Consider the following 17,506-nt stretch of genomic DNA (forward strand, 5'->3'; position numbering starts at 1 on the left):
TTTGCTTTATCATTTTTTTTATTCACTTTTTTTTATGAAAGTTTTGAGCTCGTCGAGACATTTATAGTGCCATAATTCATCGTTTCAGGATGGTGGGCAGGCATTCGAGTCCTGGACTGCCGAAGAAATTATAAAAAAAAGAGGGAAGAAGGAATGATGGGGGCACGGGATGCGGTAAAATTGTCGGCCATTGTCGAGACCCTGACGTAACCACTTGGTTTCAATCGTTGTTTCCTTCAGCATCTGACTCATCCCCAGTGTCGTTTCAGCTGTCCTCTGACGGTTGCTCAAAGTTTCATCCCTTCAAATAATCAAAAAAATGGAGAAAAGCCGAAGAGAGAAATTCCTTGGAGTTTATGGTTTCTCTCGAAATCTACAATTTGCATGTTGAATTGAATGTTTGTGCAGTGGTGGGGTAATAATGAAAGGAGGCGGTGGGTTGTTAAGACAGACAAGGTCACGGCTATCTCCGCTACCAACGTTCAATTCCAAGTCGGCCATTTTGAGACATAATGTAAAGCCCCAAGAGCTCAGCATCAATTCGTTGATTCGTTGATATAATATGATAATACGATACACTATCTCTGACGGAGTCTCTCATTTCTCTCTCTCTCTCTCTCTCTCTCTCTCTCTCTCTCTCTCACTCTCAGTCTTTCAGTCTCTGATTTTGTTTTTCTTGATCGGAAGAAACCTTAACCCGTACCAGTCTGTGACGCTCAATTAAATCACGTTTGTACAATTCTCTCTCGTTTAATTCCAACGGTTCATTACAGTGCCTCTTTACATAATGAAAATAAATGTGGAAATTGCCTTCCTCATTATTCCTTATCAAATGTTTTTGTTTTATATCTCATTTTAAGTGAGAGAAGCCCCCCGTTTCGTTCTGTCTCTCGTATCTATTATCATTCGTCTTTCATTCTTGTCTTTTATCTGAGGGATAAACGCATTGGGTTTAAGATTACCTAGACGAAACTGCCGAGAAAGAGAAAAAAATGCCAATGGAAAAAAAAATCAACAAAAAAGGGGGGAGTGTTACTTAGCATAATGAATAGTCACTAGTGTGTATTAAAAACGGAAAAAAACATGAAAAGCGAGGATGAAAAAAGGGAGATGGGGATCACCGGCTCGTTAACTCGTCCACGAGCGTAAAATGACAATGGACACGTGTACTAATGAGGGAAAGGTGTATTCGTCAGCTATTTAAATAATTTACAAATCCAAGGGGGCTGTTTTAAAGAGTTGATTTTTCTCAATTTTTATTTCGATGTTTCGCAAAAAGGCTTCGATTGTATTGAGTTTTCTATCTCATTATTCCTCGGTTATCAAACAGTATCATCAGTTTTTCAATTTAGTAAGTCTCAAGATTTTCTCGTTTGTTCTGATTTACTATTCTCTTCCGGCTCTCGTCTATAAGCTTCTCTTCCCTCTTATTCCTTATCTTTCACGTAAATGTGGCGCGGTTTTACGATTACCCAACGAAAATTTAAAACGTCTGGGAATACGATAAAACGACGATAGAGTGCAGAGAAATCCCGAAAGAGAATTTTTTTCCTTTCTTTTCCCCAGTTGCTCGTTTTGTTATCTCATCTCAAAATTGTTCTCTCCGTATACATTGGGTTGGAGGTGGGGATTCCATTGTACTCTGAGAATGTAAATTAAGATATCTAAAGGGAAGAGGATTAGGATCTTAACCGAAAAATGCACAAAAGTTTCCAGATTTCCGTTGAATTTTTCGATTTTTTAAGGATAGGAGCTTGTCTTGAGGGTTAAAAATTGTCAGGGATGTGCTCAAACGAGAATTTAACGTTTGGATAATCCCAAGGTGGGGCGAAATAGTCACCAGGGCGGTCTACCAGTGAAAACAATGGTGATTGTCTGGAAAACGTTTACAGCCTAATTATGTGAACACGGTCCTGGCCAATGGTGTAGTAACAATGCCATAACTCGTAACAATGTACGATTGTTCATTGTTCTGGACTGGAGCTTCTCTGATGCCCCTGTAGGACAGAAAAAATCAACAATCAATTTTTTATTCTTGTTCATTTCAACCTTTTTTTTCATTACTCCTCCAGTTATCACACATTTTAATAATAAAAAACATCCTAGTGAATATAAACTTTTACTTCTTAACAAACCATTCTAAAAATTATTGGAGAAAGTCCTATTTTTTAATATTTTTTTTTGCACACCACAATGCTTCCTATGCTATCGCCCAATCAATTGCAGGTTAATTCGCTTGGTTTTTAATGATTGCCCCTGAGATCGAAAGTTACGAAGGAAAGCCGGGAGAAGGGAAATGAGGGCGTTTAATCTCTCGATATGATATTTGACATTAGGTATTTATTCAATAGGTCAACGTACCCAAACACTTAACAATACTGTATGTGGCCTTCGTCGATGCCATTGAACGTTGAGAGTGCAGACAAATGGATTTTAATAGGCCACGGACTAGAGGACACTTCTTGGCTTACTCGAGTACATTTTCGAACATGTGTTTATCTAGTGAATGAGTAGGAGCAATATATAATTATCATGGAAATTCATGACTCAACGCAAGTGTTGAGTAGTTGGCGCGTCATCACTGACCTTTCAACATGGATTTTAACGTAAGGTGAATTACTAACAAGGAAAGGCGTTCAGGTGTATTTCACCCATTTTCTTCATTTTCTTGCCTTATTGCAAACAAAAAGTGGTTAGAGCCATGCTTGTTTTTTAATATTGAAAATTTGGAAGGGAACCTCTGGATGATGTCCTTCAAAACGACAAAGCGTAATGAGGCGAGGTTACACCAGCGATGAACTGAGAACGAGCATTACAAGGACAAAAACAACGGGGAACCTGTCCCCATGACGATTAGCCCACGCGCACCACCTCGTGCTTTCTGTTAACGTATCTCTTTTTTTTTTTTTTTTTACACTCTCAGATTTTTTTTCTCTGAATCGTCTGTACTGATATATGCAGGCGATTCAGACAGAGAGAGAGAGAGAGAAAATAAAAAAATCTTACGATTGTGGACACACACGTAAGCGGAATATAAAAGTATGTGGAACTGTGTGACACACACATTAGAGTAAACATTCATAGTTGAAGCCTTTCGTTTTTCCATCGATGGGATGCCAGGCCTTGAGAAAAATCATCTTACCTCGATTCACAATTTCATCATTGGGATCGAGCACACTGCAATGACTGTATAAATAGACTTTTCCGATAAAAATGTGTTTTTCATAGCTTGAGGTGGATTTACCCAAGGGCGATGAGTAAAGTTGGACGAAAAGACGGAATTGACCACTTTGACAGCTTGAGCTTATTTTCCAGCCCATCTCATGAAACTACCGACAATTGATGAATATAATGTTCTCCAACTGCAATGCAATCATGCAAAGGAGAATAAAGCGATCGAAGCCGTGACTTTCTCACGCTACCTGTTATAATTAAATAATTGCAATCATGGCTATGTAAGCAGCATTATTCTCGGAGATATGACGTGTTTATTGCCATTTCAATGGAAATCTTAATTAGAGTCAATCTGCAACGAATATGGATACGGAGATTAACATGAAGAAAATTCTGATTTTAATATCATTTACTGCGTTTTTCACTGCTTTTGCCTCTACATTTATAACTAGAACTACAGTACTCTACCATTTTGGTTGTTTATGTGTGAGAAAATGGAAAATAGTGTAATACCAATTCATTGTCATTTGAAATTAACGATTCACCAGTGACTCCACGAATTGTTGAAACTCCATTTGTTTGTATCAAATTACTTCCGTAGAAGATTTATTCTACGGGGATATTGCTATCACAAATTAACTTTACTACCAACGGGTAACTGGATTTATGGGAATTTAGCAGATTATGCATTATCTTCATGAGCAAATTTGTGTAATAGAGAAGGAGACAATGTCAGCCAATGGTGAAGGGAATTTCCGGTGGAAAACTATGACCATGCATCTATTTCCAGCCATTAGGTGAAAAGTTTCACTCAATCGATATTCCAAGGTGAACGATTGGGGTAGAAAGCGATCCCACGGGATAGTAGGGGGATTTTAACTGTGCCATTTAATATGAGAACTTTTATTTTTCAAAACTAGACTAGAAACATCCAAGTGAATGTGTGTCCCCCAAGCCGCCTGGAAAGAAAATTTTTATTTATAATTTTTTTAATTCTGTCTGACACATTTCGAAATACCACTGACGATCATTTCTAATCGATGAATCAATAAGGAATTGTCATATAATCGGTTAATTCACCAAATTGGCAAGCGGACTAGCGGCATTTTCATAAATTGCACAAAATAAATTGTGAGACTCAAATGAAATAATGATAGGATGATGATGTTTGACGTCTTGTCTAACTTTATTTCATCACTGTCACCATTTTACTCGTCTACGAATGGCACCTGGTCACGACCTTTACTGTCTCGATTATCTTGTCACGAGGTATCTCGTAATCCAATCGATCAATACAAATGGCGGCTTTATGGCATATCGAAATTGAATTGAAAATTGAAAATTTGAAACATTTTGTTAAAGTGACTTTTATCCAATTATTCTCACAGTTACTCGACTGACAATTTTTGGTGAATTTATATTGACCTTTAGCTGTGGAAACAGTTAAACCAGAATAATCACAACTGCCTTAGACAACCGATCGGGTGTTGATGGGAATTTTCAGATGATGCTTCAATGAATTCATCACCTCATTCAATTTCTTAATTTAAATGTCATTTTTTGAATTAATAACCTTTTAAATGTCTGCACGCATGTCCATGGCCTAGGGTATATAACTCCTTCCAGATTTCACGAGCAATACTCCTCTGTTCACTCTCAGTATGTGTTCACTCAAGTAACAGCTGACGAGGGGTCTTCCCCTTTTAAAGTTTTTTTTTATCCCCTACACACACCTGTTCACCAGCTGCCACGACAAAGGGGCCATTTTGCGTTGTGCAAAGGCCCATGGGAGTTCAGATAAGAAACCTTTGTCAGCAAAATTCACATCTCTCTTATTCTCTGCAATGGTTTTTTCCACCCTTCTTCCTCCAGCTACACCCCGTGGACAACTTTTTTTTTTAATTATTTCAAATCTTTGTTCTCCGTAGATGAAACAAGCAATCGCTCAATTATTTCGCTGCCGAAACTCAAGGAAAACTCATGTAAACTTCATCTCATATGTGACTTTTTGTTAGTCGAATTATTTTTTCATTTCTCAGGGCTAGAATTGTAATCTTTGGCAATCAGTGGCGAAATCCCCCCTGAAACAGTACAGTATTGCCCTGGTACTACCTGGATGCATGTCAAACGATAATCCGCGAAATTTCTGTGTGCACTCACCTTAAACTTTCTCACACACTCCTATACACTGCTAATTTGATCATAACCTCTTGTCGGCAATTGTCGGGCTTGTCTGCAGAAGATGTTTCTCTTTAATCGATTTCTCTCGCCCCTCGCTGTTGAACAAAAAAAAAAAAGAAATTGCCGGGAACAATGAAAAACATTTTTCAGGAGGAAATTTCAAATTCCCCAGTCCATCCTGTGAAATACGTTTCAATACTTTGCACTTTCGTTTATTTAGAAAAAAAATTTCGAAATTCCAGTTTCTGGTTTGACACTCGTCGACACGTTGAGAGTTGATGCATGCAATGCTGAAAAATTTCCCAGAGGATACGTACTATTTTTTTAGCGGGTGTGGCGAAGAGACAGAATGAAACGACGAGTCAGGGTGGATTTGGGTTGGTTGAATGTTGGGTGGGGTCGAAAGGGGAGAATCGGATCAATACTGGCTAGTCTCGCCACTCTGCAACTACTATTCGATGCTTCTGCCCGTCGTGCAAATTTTCATGAAAAATATTCAAAATCTAGGGCCCACTGTTAAAAAATTACACTTAAAATTTCATGGAAAAAAAATCGGAATTTTGAAGGATCCCAAAATTCTGCTTCCGGGCCCTTATGGAAACAATTTTTGTTTCACTGACGTTTCAAAATTTCATTTCTGCATTTGCCGAGTCTTTTACCCTACGCCGAACTCGAAAAAAAAACTCATCTGAATCTTGGTGCCATCAGAACTTCTGCTCATAGAGAGGAAGTGGCTTACGAGCCTTAGCAAAAATGAAAGTAACATGTGATTCTTCTCACTTCATTCCCCCCCCCCGAAAATCATCGACAGTCATTTTGTTTCTTGTCCGCCATTTGCTTTGGTTGCACGTTGTCCTTGATCTGGTTCAAGTGATATTGCTTTATCCTCGGAGATTTTTTGTGAGAGACACAGACATGGCGGGGAGGAAATTTTGCGCTGTTTACCGGTACAATTGCAGGTGAAAGATAGTCTAGGTTTCGGGGAAAGGAAAGACTAAAATGTTGAGAGAAAATACTCCTCTTTTATGTAAAAAAAAAGGGGGAGGAGCGGGGGGGGATCTTTTGGAGTATCTAGGTGCAGAATGCGTTTCGAGTAGATATGGCTGTCAAAAGACTTTCTTCCTCATTGAATAGAATTTCCAATAAGAAAAATGAAGAACAATTGTTCAAAGGAAACTTTTCATATTGCCTAATAATAGTTTGATGTTTATTTTTTACCAGGAATAAAGGGAATCGTTGTGTGAGCGGTAGTGGGAGCCGCGGTAGCGGTGCAACCGGTGCAACCGGGCCAACTGGTGCAACAGGGGGTGGCAACAACGTGCTTGGTAACGAGGCTAGTGTTATAGTTGGTCGTGGGGCCCTCTACGGGGGTGGTGGGGGCGGTGGAAGCCCCAGACGTGGAGGTGGTCAAGAGGGTGGTGGACAACCACCTATCAACGGTCTTTACAACGGTCATCATACCACGAGCACCAGACATCACAGGCACAAAGTATCCGCTGGCTGTGTTGAACTACGTCATCATCCACATCATCACCGACACCACCCCCACTATCGCTCCCACCATCGGGGCATGACCATGGGCCAAAAGATATCAGGTATTTACTACGAAGCCCTATTTTATGTTTCTTTCTTTTTCCTTTCATTCATTTATAAGAGTCATTTTCACTAATGAGAATTCACGTGAAATCCATGATGTATCAACTCCCTTTCATTTACTGAAAAACTTGAAATTCTCTATTTAGCGAGTGACGAACGACACAAAAGTGATCGGAAAAAAATAAAATAAAAATCGTCTGTCCCAATATGCAACCACCATGCATCCACATTTGCCTATTTACATTTCCTTATTTTTTCATTTTATCGAGAAAAATATATATAAAGGGGGAAAAAAGAGAGATGGAGCATTTTCCACGATAAATATTTAACGTGCTCACCTCTATCACTCTCATACCCAGACAACGGGCGGCAGTAGCACGACGGGAGCTATAAATAAAGGGAAATGAAAAGTGCGGGGAAAATTTTTGGCGGGGGAAATAAAATATAATGCCCCCAGAAGTGATTTACCACCTGACAGTACACATTTTTTAATTATCCCTTTTCTTATGATTTTTCATTCTTCGTTTGATATACGCTTTTTTATCTTCGAGATCGAAGAATTAATTCCTATTAATTTCCATTCCTATTTTTAGAATAGGAATGGAAATATATATATATTATATATTTTGCATATGATTTTTATATTTTTTTTCCATATTGTTTTTTCAACTTGAGGGAATAGCAGCGGAAAATAACTTTGTTATCAGTATTTTTCATCGTCATCTTCCTTGATAGTAGATAAAAATGCATAAAAACTGATTGTCAAAATGATAGCCCGTCACAGCTCGGATTTACACACCAAAGGATTTTTTTTTTTATCCATTTTAATGTGCTTTCCCTCTTCTTTTTTACGTTCGTACTCATAGGGACTCGGCATCATGCCGGAAAATTTTTAACGCTCAGCACGAATCCCTCTACCTTTTAGTTTTCCGGACAATAAAAATCGATTTACGGGGTTTCATTAATCTGTCCCGTGGTGTACGCGCCGTACCGTAGCTCAAGCCATCGAGACAAATTTACGATCTACGGTGCATTACAGTCGTAAGGTGTCAGTTCTCTTTTGTGAGAAATAGTGGAAACTGCAGAAAAAAAACCACACTTTTTTTACGTCACAGAAGTTACACAGCTGCTACAAACACAAAACCAAACTGAAAATTTTGTTAGTCAACCCCAGGGCCGGGTGATTCATTGGAGATTCTTTGTGGCAGGATCCTAAACTTTCAAGAAATCCTTTGTCCCTTGTTGGATGCCATCAAGCCCTGATAACCATTCTTATTTCGAATTTTAGCTTTATCAAAAAGAAAATTGATACATTTTTTAACTAAAATAATGAATTATGAATTTTTTAAGCAACCGACATCTATTACACCGATTAACGAATCCACTATTTCTAAATTGAATGAATTTTTGAAGGCGGCGTGAAGAGCGTGACCCGTGAAAGCGGAGCGGGAGCGGGTGGAGGAGTTGGAATTGGTAGTGGTACAGCTCCACCTTACAAACCAGTAGTGCCACGAGAACTTGCTCAGGACTTCTCCAGGCCAGCAAGACTTGATGTACTCCTTGATATGCCACCAGCTACACGAGAAGCACAAGTACATCATGGATGGAATGCTGAAGACCGAAGTCTTAATATATTTGTCAAGGTAAAATCCACTTGTAAAATTCAATTAATAAAATATGAATTTTTTTCAATTAATAAATCGATCAGTTAACGGATTACAACTATGATTAGTCTTCCTTTACTAAATTGCATATGAAAAAATGGTTTTGCAAATATAAATTTATTAGTGTTCCATTACCCTATTCTCTCTCTCGTGGAGTCAATGATTTTTTATTTGATGTGATTGAGCAGGAAGACGACAAACTGACGTTTCACCGTCATCCAGTTGCCCAAAGTACAGACTGCATAAGAGGGAAAATTGGTTACACAAAGGGTATGCACGTGTGGGAAGTTAATTGGAGTACAAAACAGCGTGGTACACATGCAGTAGTTGGTGTTGCAACCTCCGATGCACCATTACATAGTGTTGGCTATCAAAGTCTAGTCGGCAATAATGCACTCAGTTGGGGCTGGGACCTCGGTAGAAATAAACTTTATCACGACTCTAAGAATAACAATGGCGTTACGTATCCAGCGCTACTCAAACCTGACGAGACGTTTGTTGTACCAGACAAATTTTTAGGTAAATATATCAAACGTCAAATTCATTAATTCCAATAGTTGTTTTTCCAAATATTCACCAAAAGTGTTATGAGTAATAGGTGTATTAAATATTTTTGTTCTCTACACAAAATTTTTCTCACATTTTCTCGTAAAATGGTGTTGTGTTGTCAAAATCATTGAACGGAAATGGTTGATATTATTTTAATACGTGTTGTGTTCATAGTTGTCCTTGACATGGATGAAGGAACGTTAGCATTTGTCGTTGATGGCCAGTACCTGGGTGTAGCATTCAAAGGATTAAAAGGAAGAAAATTACACCCTATTGTCTCCGCTGTGTGGGGACACTGTGAGATTACAATGAAATACGTCGGTGGCCTTGACCGTGAGTTAAACCTCCTCTCCCCTTTTTTTTTTCATTAATCAATTCAATTATTAATTTTTCATCTTTTACTCTTAATTTTTTCAATTGATTGATAATGTTTTCTGATTTTTCAGCCGAGCCTCTGCCTCTGATGGATCTCTGTCGAAGAGTAATCCGCCAAAGAATCGGTAAACACCGACTCGAAAGAATTCAGGACCTAAATTTGCCCCACGCCATGAAGACTTACCTTCTGTATCGTGATAGGAGATAACCACCACATTTGATTCATCAACAAATACCCAAGAAAATCATCGACGTATGTCCAGATAATGCCCAGCTGCCTTGCAAGCAAACGAGAACAATCCACGTGTAGTCTCGTGTCTCTTTTTCCTCTTAAAAAAAAAATCAAATAAATGATGAGTCGTTATTTCAGAGAGTCAATGTCGAATAAAACATTAACAAGTCCTGAAAAATATTTCAATCATCGAGACACCAGAATGCCTCTCATAAATGAAAAATAAAAATCTAGCGAATTATTAAGTAATTGTTGTTTTATGTTGTCAGTACGACATCGTCGTTGAGTCTTTATTAATTGTTATGAGTCGATAAAAATGTGTGACCGTTTATCATTTTGTTTTTTTCCGATGGTTCTACTCATTTAACGTTTCATTAATTTTCATTCATCTTCAGTTGTATTGTAATGTCGGAGGGATTCTATTTTTCCTTTGATTTGATTTCATCGAGTAGAGATGATAAAAGAAGAATAATTGAAAGGGGATTTGGCCATTTTCGTGATTGACGTTTAGTAATTAGTGATTGCCTCTGGAGGGGTTTAGATAATATTTTTATCTAAATCTGGCGAAATTTTCTTCCTTCAACTACTTTGGTTCTCAACAAGATAATTTCTCTTTCGATCGTCAACAGCGAAATTCGTCAATTCTTATCGATGATTCATTCATTTACTAATAAAATGAAATTGATGGAGACACGTGGGGGGGGGGGGGGGGACTTCGATATGACCGTGACCCCGAGGATTCCTTCATGGTTGGCCAGTAAATAAAAACAGTTAGACTTAGTCGAGCTTGAAGACTGACAGTGGTCATTGGTACCTAGAGTGCAACAAATGAAACTGTTTTATTTCTTATTTCTTTTTTTTTTGTCTCTAGAAATTCAGGTGGAACAATCTGAAATCCTCGGTTATTGTTGTACAAGTCTAGTCTGATAATGGGTAATGGGCAGATGTAGCTGGTGGAACTGATGATAACACAAGTTGAAAATGACGAAATTATGAACTTTTAATTAATAAAATGATAATTGATATGGTGGAGATGGAATAAAGTGTATAGTGACGAATTAATAATACGTGGAAGGGAATTTATTATCTGTGAGAGGTGATTGATCAAACATCTGATCCCTTCCATAGGACTCATTTTTTCAAATATTTTCTAAGCATGCTAGGTCTAATGATAAATAGAAGTGTGAGCGTATCGTGGCGCAATGATTTTGATAATGAAGAAAATCATTGAGAGATTTTTCATGATGTAAGAGAACAAATTGATTGTGTGGGCCAATTGATGGATTTAGCTATGTTTTATTCATTTCACTTTATGTATTTTTTTTTCTTTTTCGAATGTGAAATTTAAGCGTCAGTCTGGTCATTTTTGTGTCATGTCGTGTGATGATGTAATAATTGATTATGACGATATTAATAGGAAGAATTAAGCTGAATTAGTGAAGTTTTTTTTTCGAATTATTTCGGTAATTAGTGGGTCGAAGGCACTTGTCGATGAGATTATTCAATTAACCGGTTTGAAAATTCCTAGTGGTAGTGAGACTTGGGTTACTTGCGGATTATCTCATTAATGAGGAGCATTTTTCCCGAAAAATCCGACATTTCTCGAAGTAATCATGAGCCTATGGGGAAGACACGAGATTTAACATTTTCCCTTTTTGTGAGATGGATATAATTAATTACCTCGACTAAGTAAATTTAATTATCCAATTTTTCTCCGATAAAAACACTGAAACCATTCTACGTTTATTATCTTTTCTTAGAAAAACCGACTGACTACGGGCATTGACAGTCAACATGCATAATAATTAAAGTGCTGTCATTGATTGATATAAAGACAATTATAAAGAATACTTTATGTTGATTAAAAGGAAAATTCAGTAATTTTTACATGAAGGTAAATTACGAATTTTGATTGAAAAATTATTTTTTTGTTTTGTTTCTCTTTTTTTTCATCTTTACTTTTTATAATAGGAAAATTGTGAAGTGGCTCGTTGTTTTGTACGTCCCAATAATGATGAAAGTGATGAGCAAATTTAATGAGATGGGATAATAAAGTGAATATCCGAGGGGATAAATTCAACGTTATATTAATGTATATATCGTGTATTCTGTCCTATACTCTATTTCATCGTACAAAAAACACTGTTTAGATAACGATTGATGGGGCTCTAGCCTAGATTGTGATTAAACGCACATTGGATTATTCGCTTTAGTCTATTTTCAATGAGAATTATGAGCTGTTGGGGGTTTTGCATTCTCTTTTATTTAATTTCTGTATAGTTCCTCTACAAAATTGCATTCCTTTTATTTCCAGTTTTTCACAGCACAAGCGTAATTTTTGTCAATTGTTGGAAAATAATTATTTCAGATTTGCTAGATTGCTGCTAAAGAATTCGAATGAAAAATTTTTACTCTCATTTTCTCTGATCAATTAATGCACATAAGAACGAAAAATTCAGCCAGAAACACCCCACAATTCGAATTATTTCCGTACAACCGATTACAACGTACAAATGATCCAATTGAGTTAGTGAAAATGAAAAATTTCTACTAAGGAGACGTCTCACAATTTTTTCATCCAAAATTACCTCGGATAAATTGACACAAATTGAGAGAAAAAAAATGTAAGAAACCTGGTAAACCTGGTAAAACTCACAACCGTCTTTATAACCAATACCTACTATTTTATATAGTGAAAAGTTAATTAAAATAACATGTGGACGGATGTATCATGTGACTATGAGACAGGAAAACTAGTATTAGGAATTTGTAAATATGATTATTATAAAAATTGATAAGATTAATATTATTACGATTAATAGTTTAATTGATTCAGCGAATTATCGTGTTAGTCAGCATAATGTGAATTCATTTTATACGGTATAACAAGGGAGTGATTAAATTGCGGAAAATTATAAACGTTGAGTGGGAATTAACGAGAAAATGTGAAAGATTACATGAGAAGAAGAGGGTAGGGAATTTAATGGTAAACATTTAAATAAAAGATAGTAGGTCCAAGTTTTTTCTGTATAAAGAAAGTACTGTTTTTGGCAGTGTGATCCCTTGCCTATAATTTGAAATTGCCTCGATGATAAAAATTATTGAAAAATTACAACAAATAAATGGATGAGAAAATCAATTATGTTGAGGATTAATTACTATTTGTTTTTTTGAATGGATATTCGTGGCATTATTATTACCTCTCTCTCTTTTCTCTCTCTCTCTCTCTCTCTCTCTCTCTCTCTCTCTCTCTCTCTCTCTGCCTCTCGCTATCACTCTCTCTCTCTCTCTTCTCATTGTCTTTTTTCTCTAGGGGTAGTTGTGGGATCAGGGGTTGGAAGCTGAATTCTTTATTTTATATGCAAAGGCTTGTCGAGGTATGTTTGGAGGATAAATTTTCAAAATTTGTCCTTTTTTTTTGTACTGAGTCTCATCCCCTATCGACAGAATTCTTTTGGAAAGCAGAGAATGCATTAATTGAGAAGAGATACGCGCTCATAAATTTCATAAATTTTTTATATTGCTTGTGATTATTTTCAGAGATTTTCCGAGGCCATATATGTGCAGCTTTCTGGGGTTTTGAGCCTTCACTTTTACCTCGTTATCCGTAAAATCGTATTTTCTACGTATTTTTTTTTACTTATTTGTCCCTTTCTCAGTACTAGAATCATGAAATGAAGGTCCTGAAGCGTTTAGCTCTTGGAAAAACATATAACAAAGTAAAAAAAGAAAAAAAAAGAGAGAGCAAAGTATTCTGTGCTCTCGATTAAGTTCAAAAATACAATCTATTATTCATTTTTTTTTCCTGTAATTGTCTCTTGATTTTCATTGTCAAGTGTAAATAGAATGTTTTTATAATAATTATTAAAAATAAATAAAAATAATAAAAATACCACTGATGGAAGGCAACGAGAACTCTTGATTTATTTTCAATGAAGCTCTCTGTTAAAACAAAAACAATATAACAAATGGATTGAGCGCAGGAACAAGGACAGGTGAACCATTTTTTGAATATTTTTGTTGAATTCTAAAAAAACACGAGAACCGAATTAACATTCTGCAAAATTTTAAATTACTGTCAACCACACTCTCCCTCGCAAAACAATCTTTACCATTTATTGTGTCTTATATCATTGTTGAAATCCACGATATCTAACGCTCTTGATCATCACTAATTAAAAAAAAAAAGCTCATAGCAATTATAGAAAAGTTATAAAATAAAGTTTCTTATCTGTTCAAAATGAATAAATCGTGATTCGGTTTGAAATTTTTCAACGACAAATTTGTCTTGCCACTCAACAAAGTGATGGAAAAACTGTGCCCACTGATAAGTGAGATGAAATCGCTCTCAATGCAAAAAGAAGAGTAAAACATGTTCCCATGATACTGCCCGCCCGCCTGGTTGTATTACTACGTTGCCTCGGCGAATGTGTTTAATTTATTGACAAAATGCGATAATTACAGGTGACTAACTTGGAGTGAATGATATTCTAATTGAGCAAATGAATGGCTTTATCACTGAAAAAATCCCAAAGACTAAAGTCCCTTGATGTTAATTCATAAAAATATAAAATTCATATGAAAGCGGTTAAAAGCGGAGGTATTTTTGCATCTTAAGGGGAAATGCTTTGAGCCTTTGTATTATTATCATTTACAATTTTATAATTCAAGTATTTTTATTTGCGGACAATTCAATTTCTGGGATTTTTTCATGGAATTATTTTTATTTCTGCTGCGAAATGATGGAGATAGAAATGTCCTGTTCTGTTTTTTCTTCGAGCATGTTGAAAACATTCTTCGAAAAGTGTCAGAGGAATTCCTGTCGTGACATCTTCCGTTGAAACTGAATTATTTATTAGATATTGTAGCGTATTTACAGTCATGAATTTCGCTGTTAATTTCCATTCTGAGATGAATGTAATTATCATTGAATTCTGTTATACCTGGACTATTGCAACGAGCGATCTCACGTATAAGTTGACGATTTTAGCGTGGTATTGCTGTATAGTAACCGAGTGGGAAAGAATTTATAAATATGTAATGCCTTAATGTTAACGATAATAATATCAGCGTTATATTAGTTGAAGAGGAATGAAAAAAAAAAAAAAAAACAAAAACATAAACCAAAAAAAAAATAAAAGTGGATATAAATGAAAATGATATAATAAAAAAAGCCACTATTAATTGACTACTATCTCCAGTTATGTTCGTCATTTGATATTTTTTTATGAATTTCGAGGGGAGTAATCTAGTTGATAATGGGAGGATGTGGGTTCATAGAGTTAAAGACGAACGATAAGAGAGTGGGAATGTATAGAGAAAATGCTGTCTAAAAATAGTTCAGGCTGGATGTCGATGTTTGTAGCATATGAAAAATGCAACACAGTATAATAATTAAAGAAGAAAAACCACTTAAATTTTTCTGTTATCCTGTTAAAATTTTTTGTCGCTTTTTATCTTGTTTAATTGCATGAAATACCACTCCAATTCTCTGATTATTATGAAATTAAATAGGGAAAATGGACAAATGCGGGATAAATTAGGTTTCATCATGTGCTCAATCAGATTGGTCGCATAATTATTTTCAACGAGTTTCAACGGTTTCGGAGCCAAGCGGAAGTACACAATCTCTGTAAAGTACGCTGCAATCATCGCCTCTGAGTCCCGCTGCTCCCGCGTCCTCCACTTGTCGATCCCAACCGGATGACGCACTCTTCACCGATTTTCCAACGCTTCGCCTGGTAAATTGATACATTATATACTGACTTTCATCAATTGCCCAAGACAAGGAGAACAGTTATTTAACGGTGAAAAGTTACTAACGTTAGATACTTTGCTAATTTGGATCCCACCGGTCCCAAGTATTTTAATAGTTGACGGTTTTCCAGGCAAATTGTCCATTGGATGCACTGGATTCTTGCATCAATGTCCAGGACATCTTGCTGCTCTCGAGTCTAAAATCAAGAGAAACTCAGAGTTTTTTAATATAAGCAAAAAAGTATTTGTTGAAATGTTTTTTTTTTTTCTCACTGTATCAAGGAGTAGAATAATTGAATAATACCATGTGGTAAAAATCCGTAGAAACCAACAAGTCACGTTTTTTCCTTGCTAACAGTGAGTCCATCGATTCCCTATGTTTACTGACCATCATGGCGCCTTGGATAATAGCAAAAAGAGTTAGAAGTCCGATGAACAATGCAACACTCACATATTTAGCAGGTACTGCAATTTGATTATTCAGTGATGGTGCAACCTGATATCCAAATTCAGGATAACCGTAAGGAGTCCACTCTACATTCCGATAATGGGAAACTGGTGGGTATAGTGGGGCTAAAAAGTTAAAAAGTATAGGAATAATTATCCACTTTACAGTGAGATCAATGCTCAGTGAGACGAGGGGAAATAAATCGACATAGGGCAATAATTACCAGGTATGTAATAACTCGGTGGTACTGAGTGTTGTAATTCGGTGGTATAAGGGGATATCTGTGTGACAACATCTTGTGAACTCGGTGGCCACCAGTCGTTTCGCTTTAAATTGCTGATTGTACTTATTGTGCTGGTAACTGGTGATGCTAACTCGCTCTGGTTCTCAGCTAATCCACTTACTGCCGAAATCACCTGCTGTGTTTCAATTAGTTGCAATAAAAATAGTACAACCACTAGCACCATTGAAATGCAACGCGACAACATTTCTGATATCTATTAACTTTTTGTTATCGTTTCATCTAGCTCCCTGTTTTTTTTTTAAATCTTTACTGTGTGCTCTGACAGAGACGACTGTTGACTGAGTCCATTATAAATGCCTCCGGTAATCTTAAACCATAAAACGCCAATTTATTCGGGCCTAATCGCCGATTCGATACGCCTCAAGACTGAAACCATCGTTTACTCATAATTTTGGGGGAAAGACAATCATCCGGCTCACTGGGGGTGAAGATTATTATGGAAAGCAATGGGAATGTCAGGATAATTTTCATCTAAAATATAATTTTCATCTAAAAACTTCAGAGAGGAGCGGACAAATATGGAAGAACAGTTTGTATATGAATGAAAATTAGTTTCTTTAATGTTTGAATTAGGGGAAACACCAGACAGTATAATCAGTTTATTATTAGAAGATGAGAATTTGGGATTTATCAGGAACAAAAAGGAGATGCTACATGATAATAAGTGGAATCACGTGCACCAGGAGCACTGAGTGTGGAATTAGGTCACATAACATCAACGCCATTGCACAGGGTAAACATTCTATTTTTATCAATTTTTCTTATTATAAAGACCATTTGACAAACTAATTGCGAATTCTCCAGGAATTTATAAAAAAATTCTTATTTATACCCACATGAGGCGTATTTTACCCGTCTCTAAACTTCTATACGTACGGTTTCAATTAGAGTGGTTTCAATAATTCGGTGGACCAGAGTGAAACGCAGTAATTATTAATTCATAAAAATAATGTGTCCGAGTGGAAATTCATGTCACTTTTTAATAATAAATTAATTTTTGTTATCATTCATGATTTCCGTTGGACTATTTTTCCATTTTGAAACTTCTATTACAATCTTCAATCGCTTGGAATTCTCTGTTTCCTATTGATACCGGGGATTAAAATCCCGGGGAATGGTTTTGGCGTCTGATCAGATAGGTGCTACCCTACTGTGACGTATATTACCGAGTAGATAACCCCTGATCCCAACATCCAATCTCCGTTTTAATTAAAATTTACCCTAAA

General features: G+C 36.4%; 2 protein-coding genes and 1 long non-coding RNA gene across 6 annotated transcripts in view; 1 reads left to right on the top strand and 2 right to left on the bottom strand.

The window, feature by feature from the left end:
* The window catches only part of gus (gustavus), a 50,718-nt gene extending 40,616 nt beyond the window's left edge, over positions 1 to 10,102 (top strand). For 3 of the 4 annotated variants that reach the window (XM_011314873.1, XM_011314874.1, XM_011314876.1), the window contains 5 exons: positions 6,577 to 6,950; positions 8,365 to 8,594; positions 8,804 to 9,134; positions 9,339 to 9,497; positions 9,611 to 10,102. In XM_011314873.1, the coding sequence (XP_011313175.1) occupies positions 6,577 to 6,950; positions 8,365 to 8,594; positions 8,804 to 9,134; positions 9,339 to 9,497; positions 9,611 to 9,747 (1,231 nt within the window). In that variant the 3' untranslated portion in view covers positions 9,748 to 10,102. Of the gene's footprint in view, positions 1 to 6,215; positions 6,315 to 6,576; positions 6,951 to 8,364; positions 8,595 to 8,803; positions 9,135 to 9,338; positions 9,498 to 9,610 lie in introns of those variants that run through there. The other variant, XM_011314875.1, reaches the window with a different exon arrangement.
* Positions 752 to 5,821, bottom strand: LOC105272672 (uncharacterized). The gene is made up of 3 exons (XR_892808.1): positions 5,335 to 5,821; positions 4,748 to 5,255; positions 752 to 1,997 (listed from the first exon to the last, which is right to left on the bottom strand). It is a non-coding gene; the product is annotated as an uncharacterized lncRNA (long non-coding RNA).
* Positions 10,103 to 15,260: 5,158 nt separating the features above from the next.
* On the bottom strand, positions 15,261 to 16,443 carry LOC105272679 (uncharacterized). Its single transcript, XM_011314886.1, has 4 exons — positions 16,200 to 16,443; positions 15,833 to 16,101; positions 15,595 to 15,725; positions 15,261 to 15,509 (listed from the first exon to the last, which is right to left on the bottom strand). Exons 1-4 carry the CDS (start codon positions 16,441 to 16,443, stop codon positions 15,356 to 15,358), a joined length of 798 nt encoding a protein of 265 aa, XP_011313188.1. The 3' UTR covers positions 15,261 to 15,355.
* Between the last annotated feature and the right edge of the window lie 1,063 nt (positions 16,444 to 17,506).

This window comes from Fopius arisanus, unplaced genomic scaffold (genome assembly GCF_000806365.1).
Source record: "Fopius arisanus strain USDA-PBARC FA_bdor unplaced genomic scaffold, ASM80636v1 scaffold00232, whole genome shotgun sequence".
NCBI lineage: Eukaryota > Metazoa > Arthropoda > Insecta > Hymenoptera > Braconidae > Fopius > Fopius arisanus.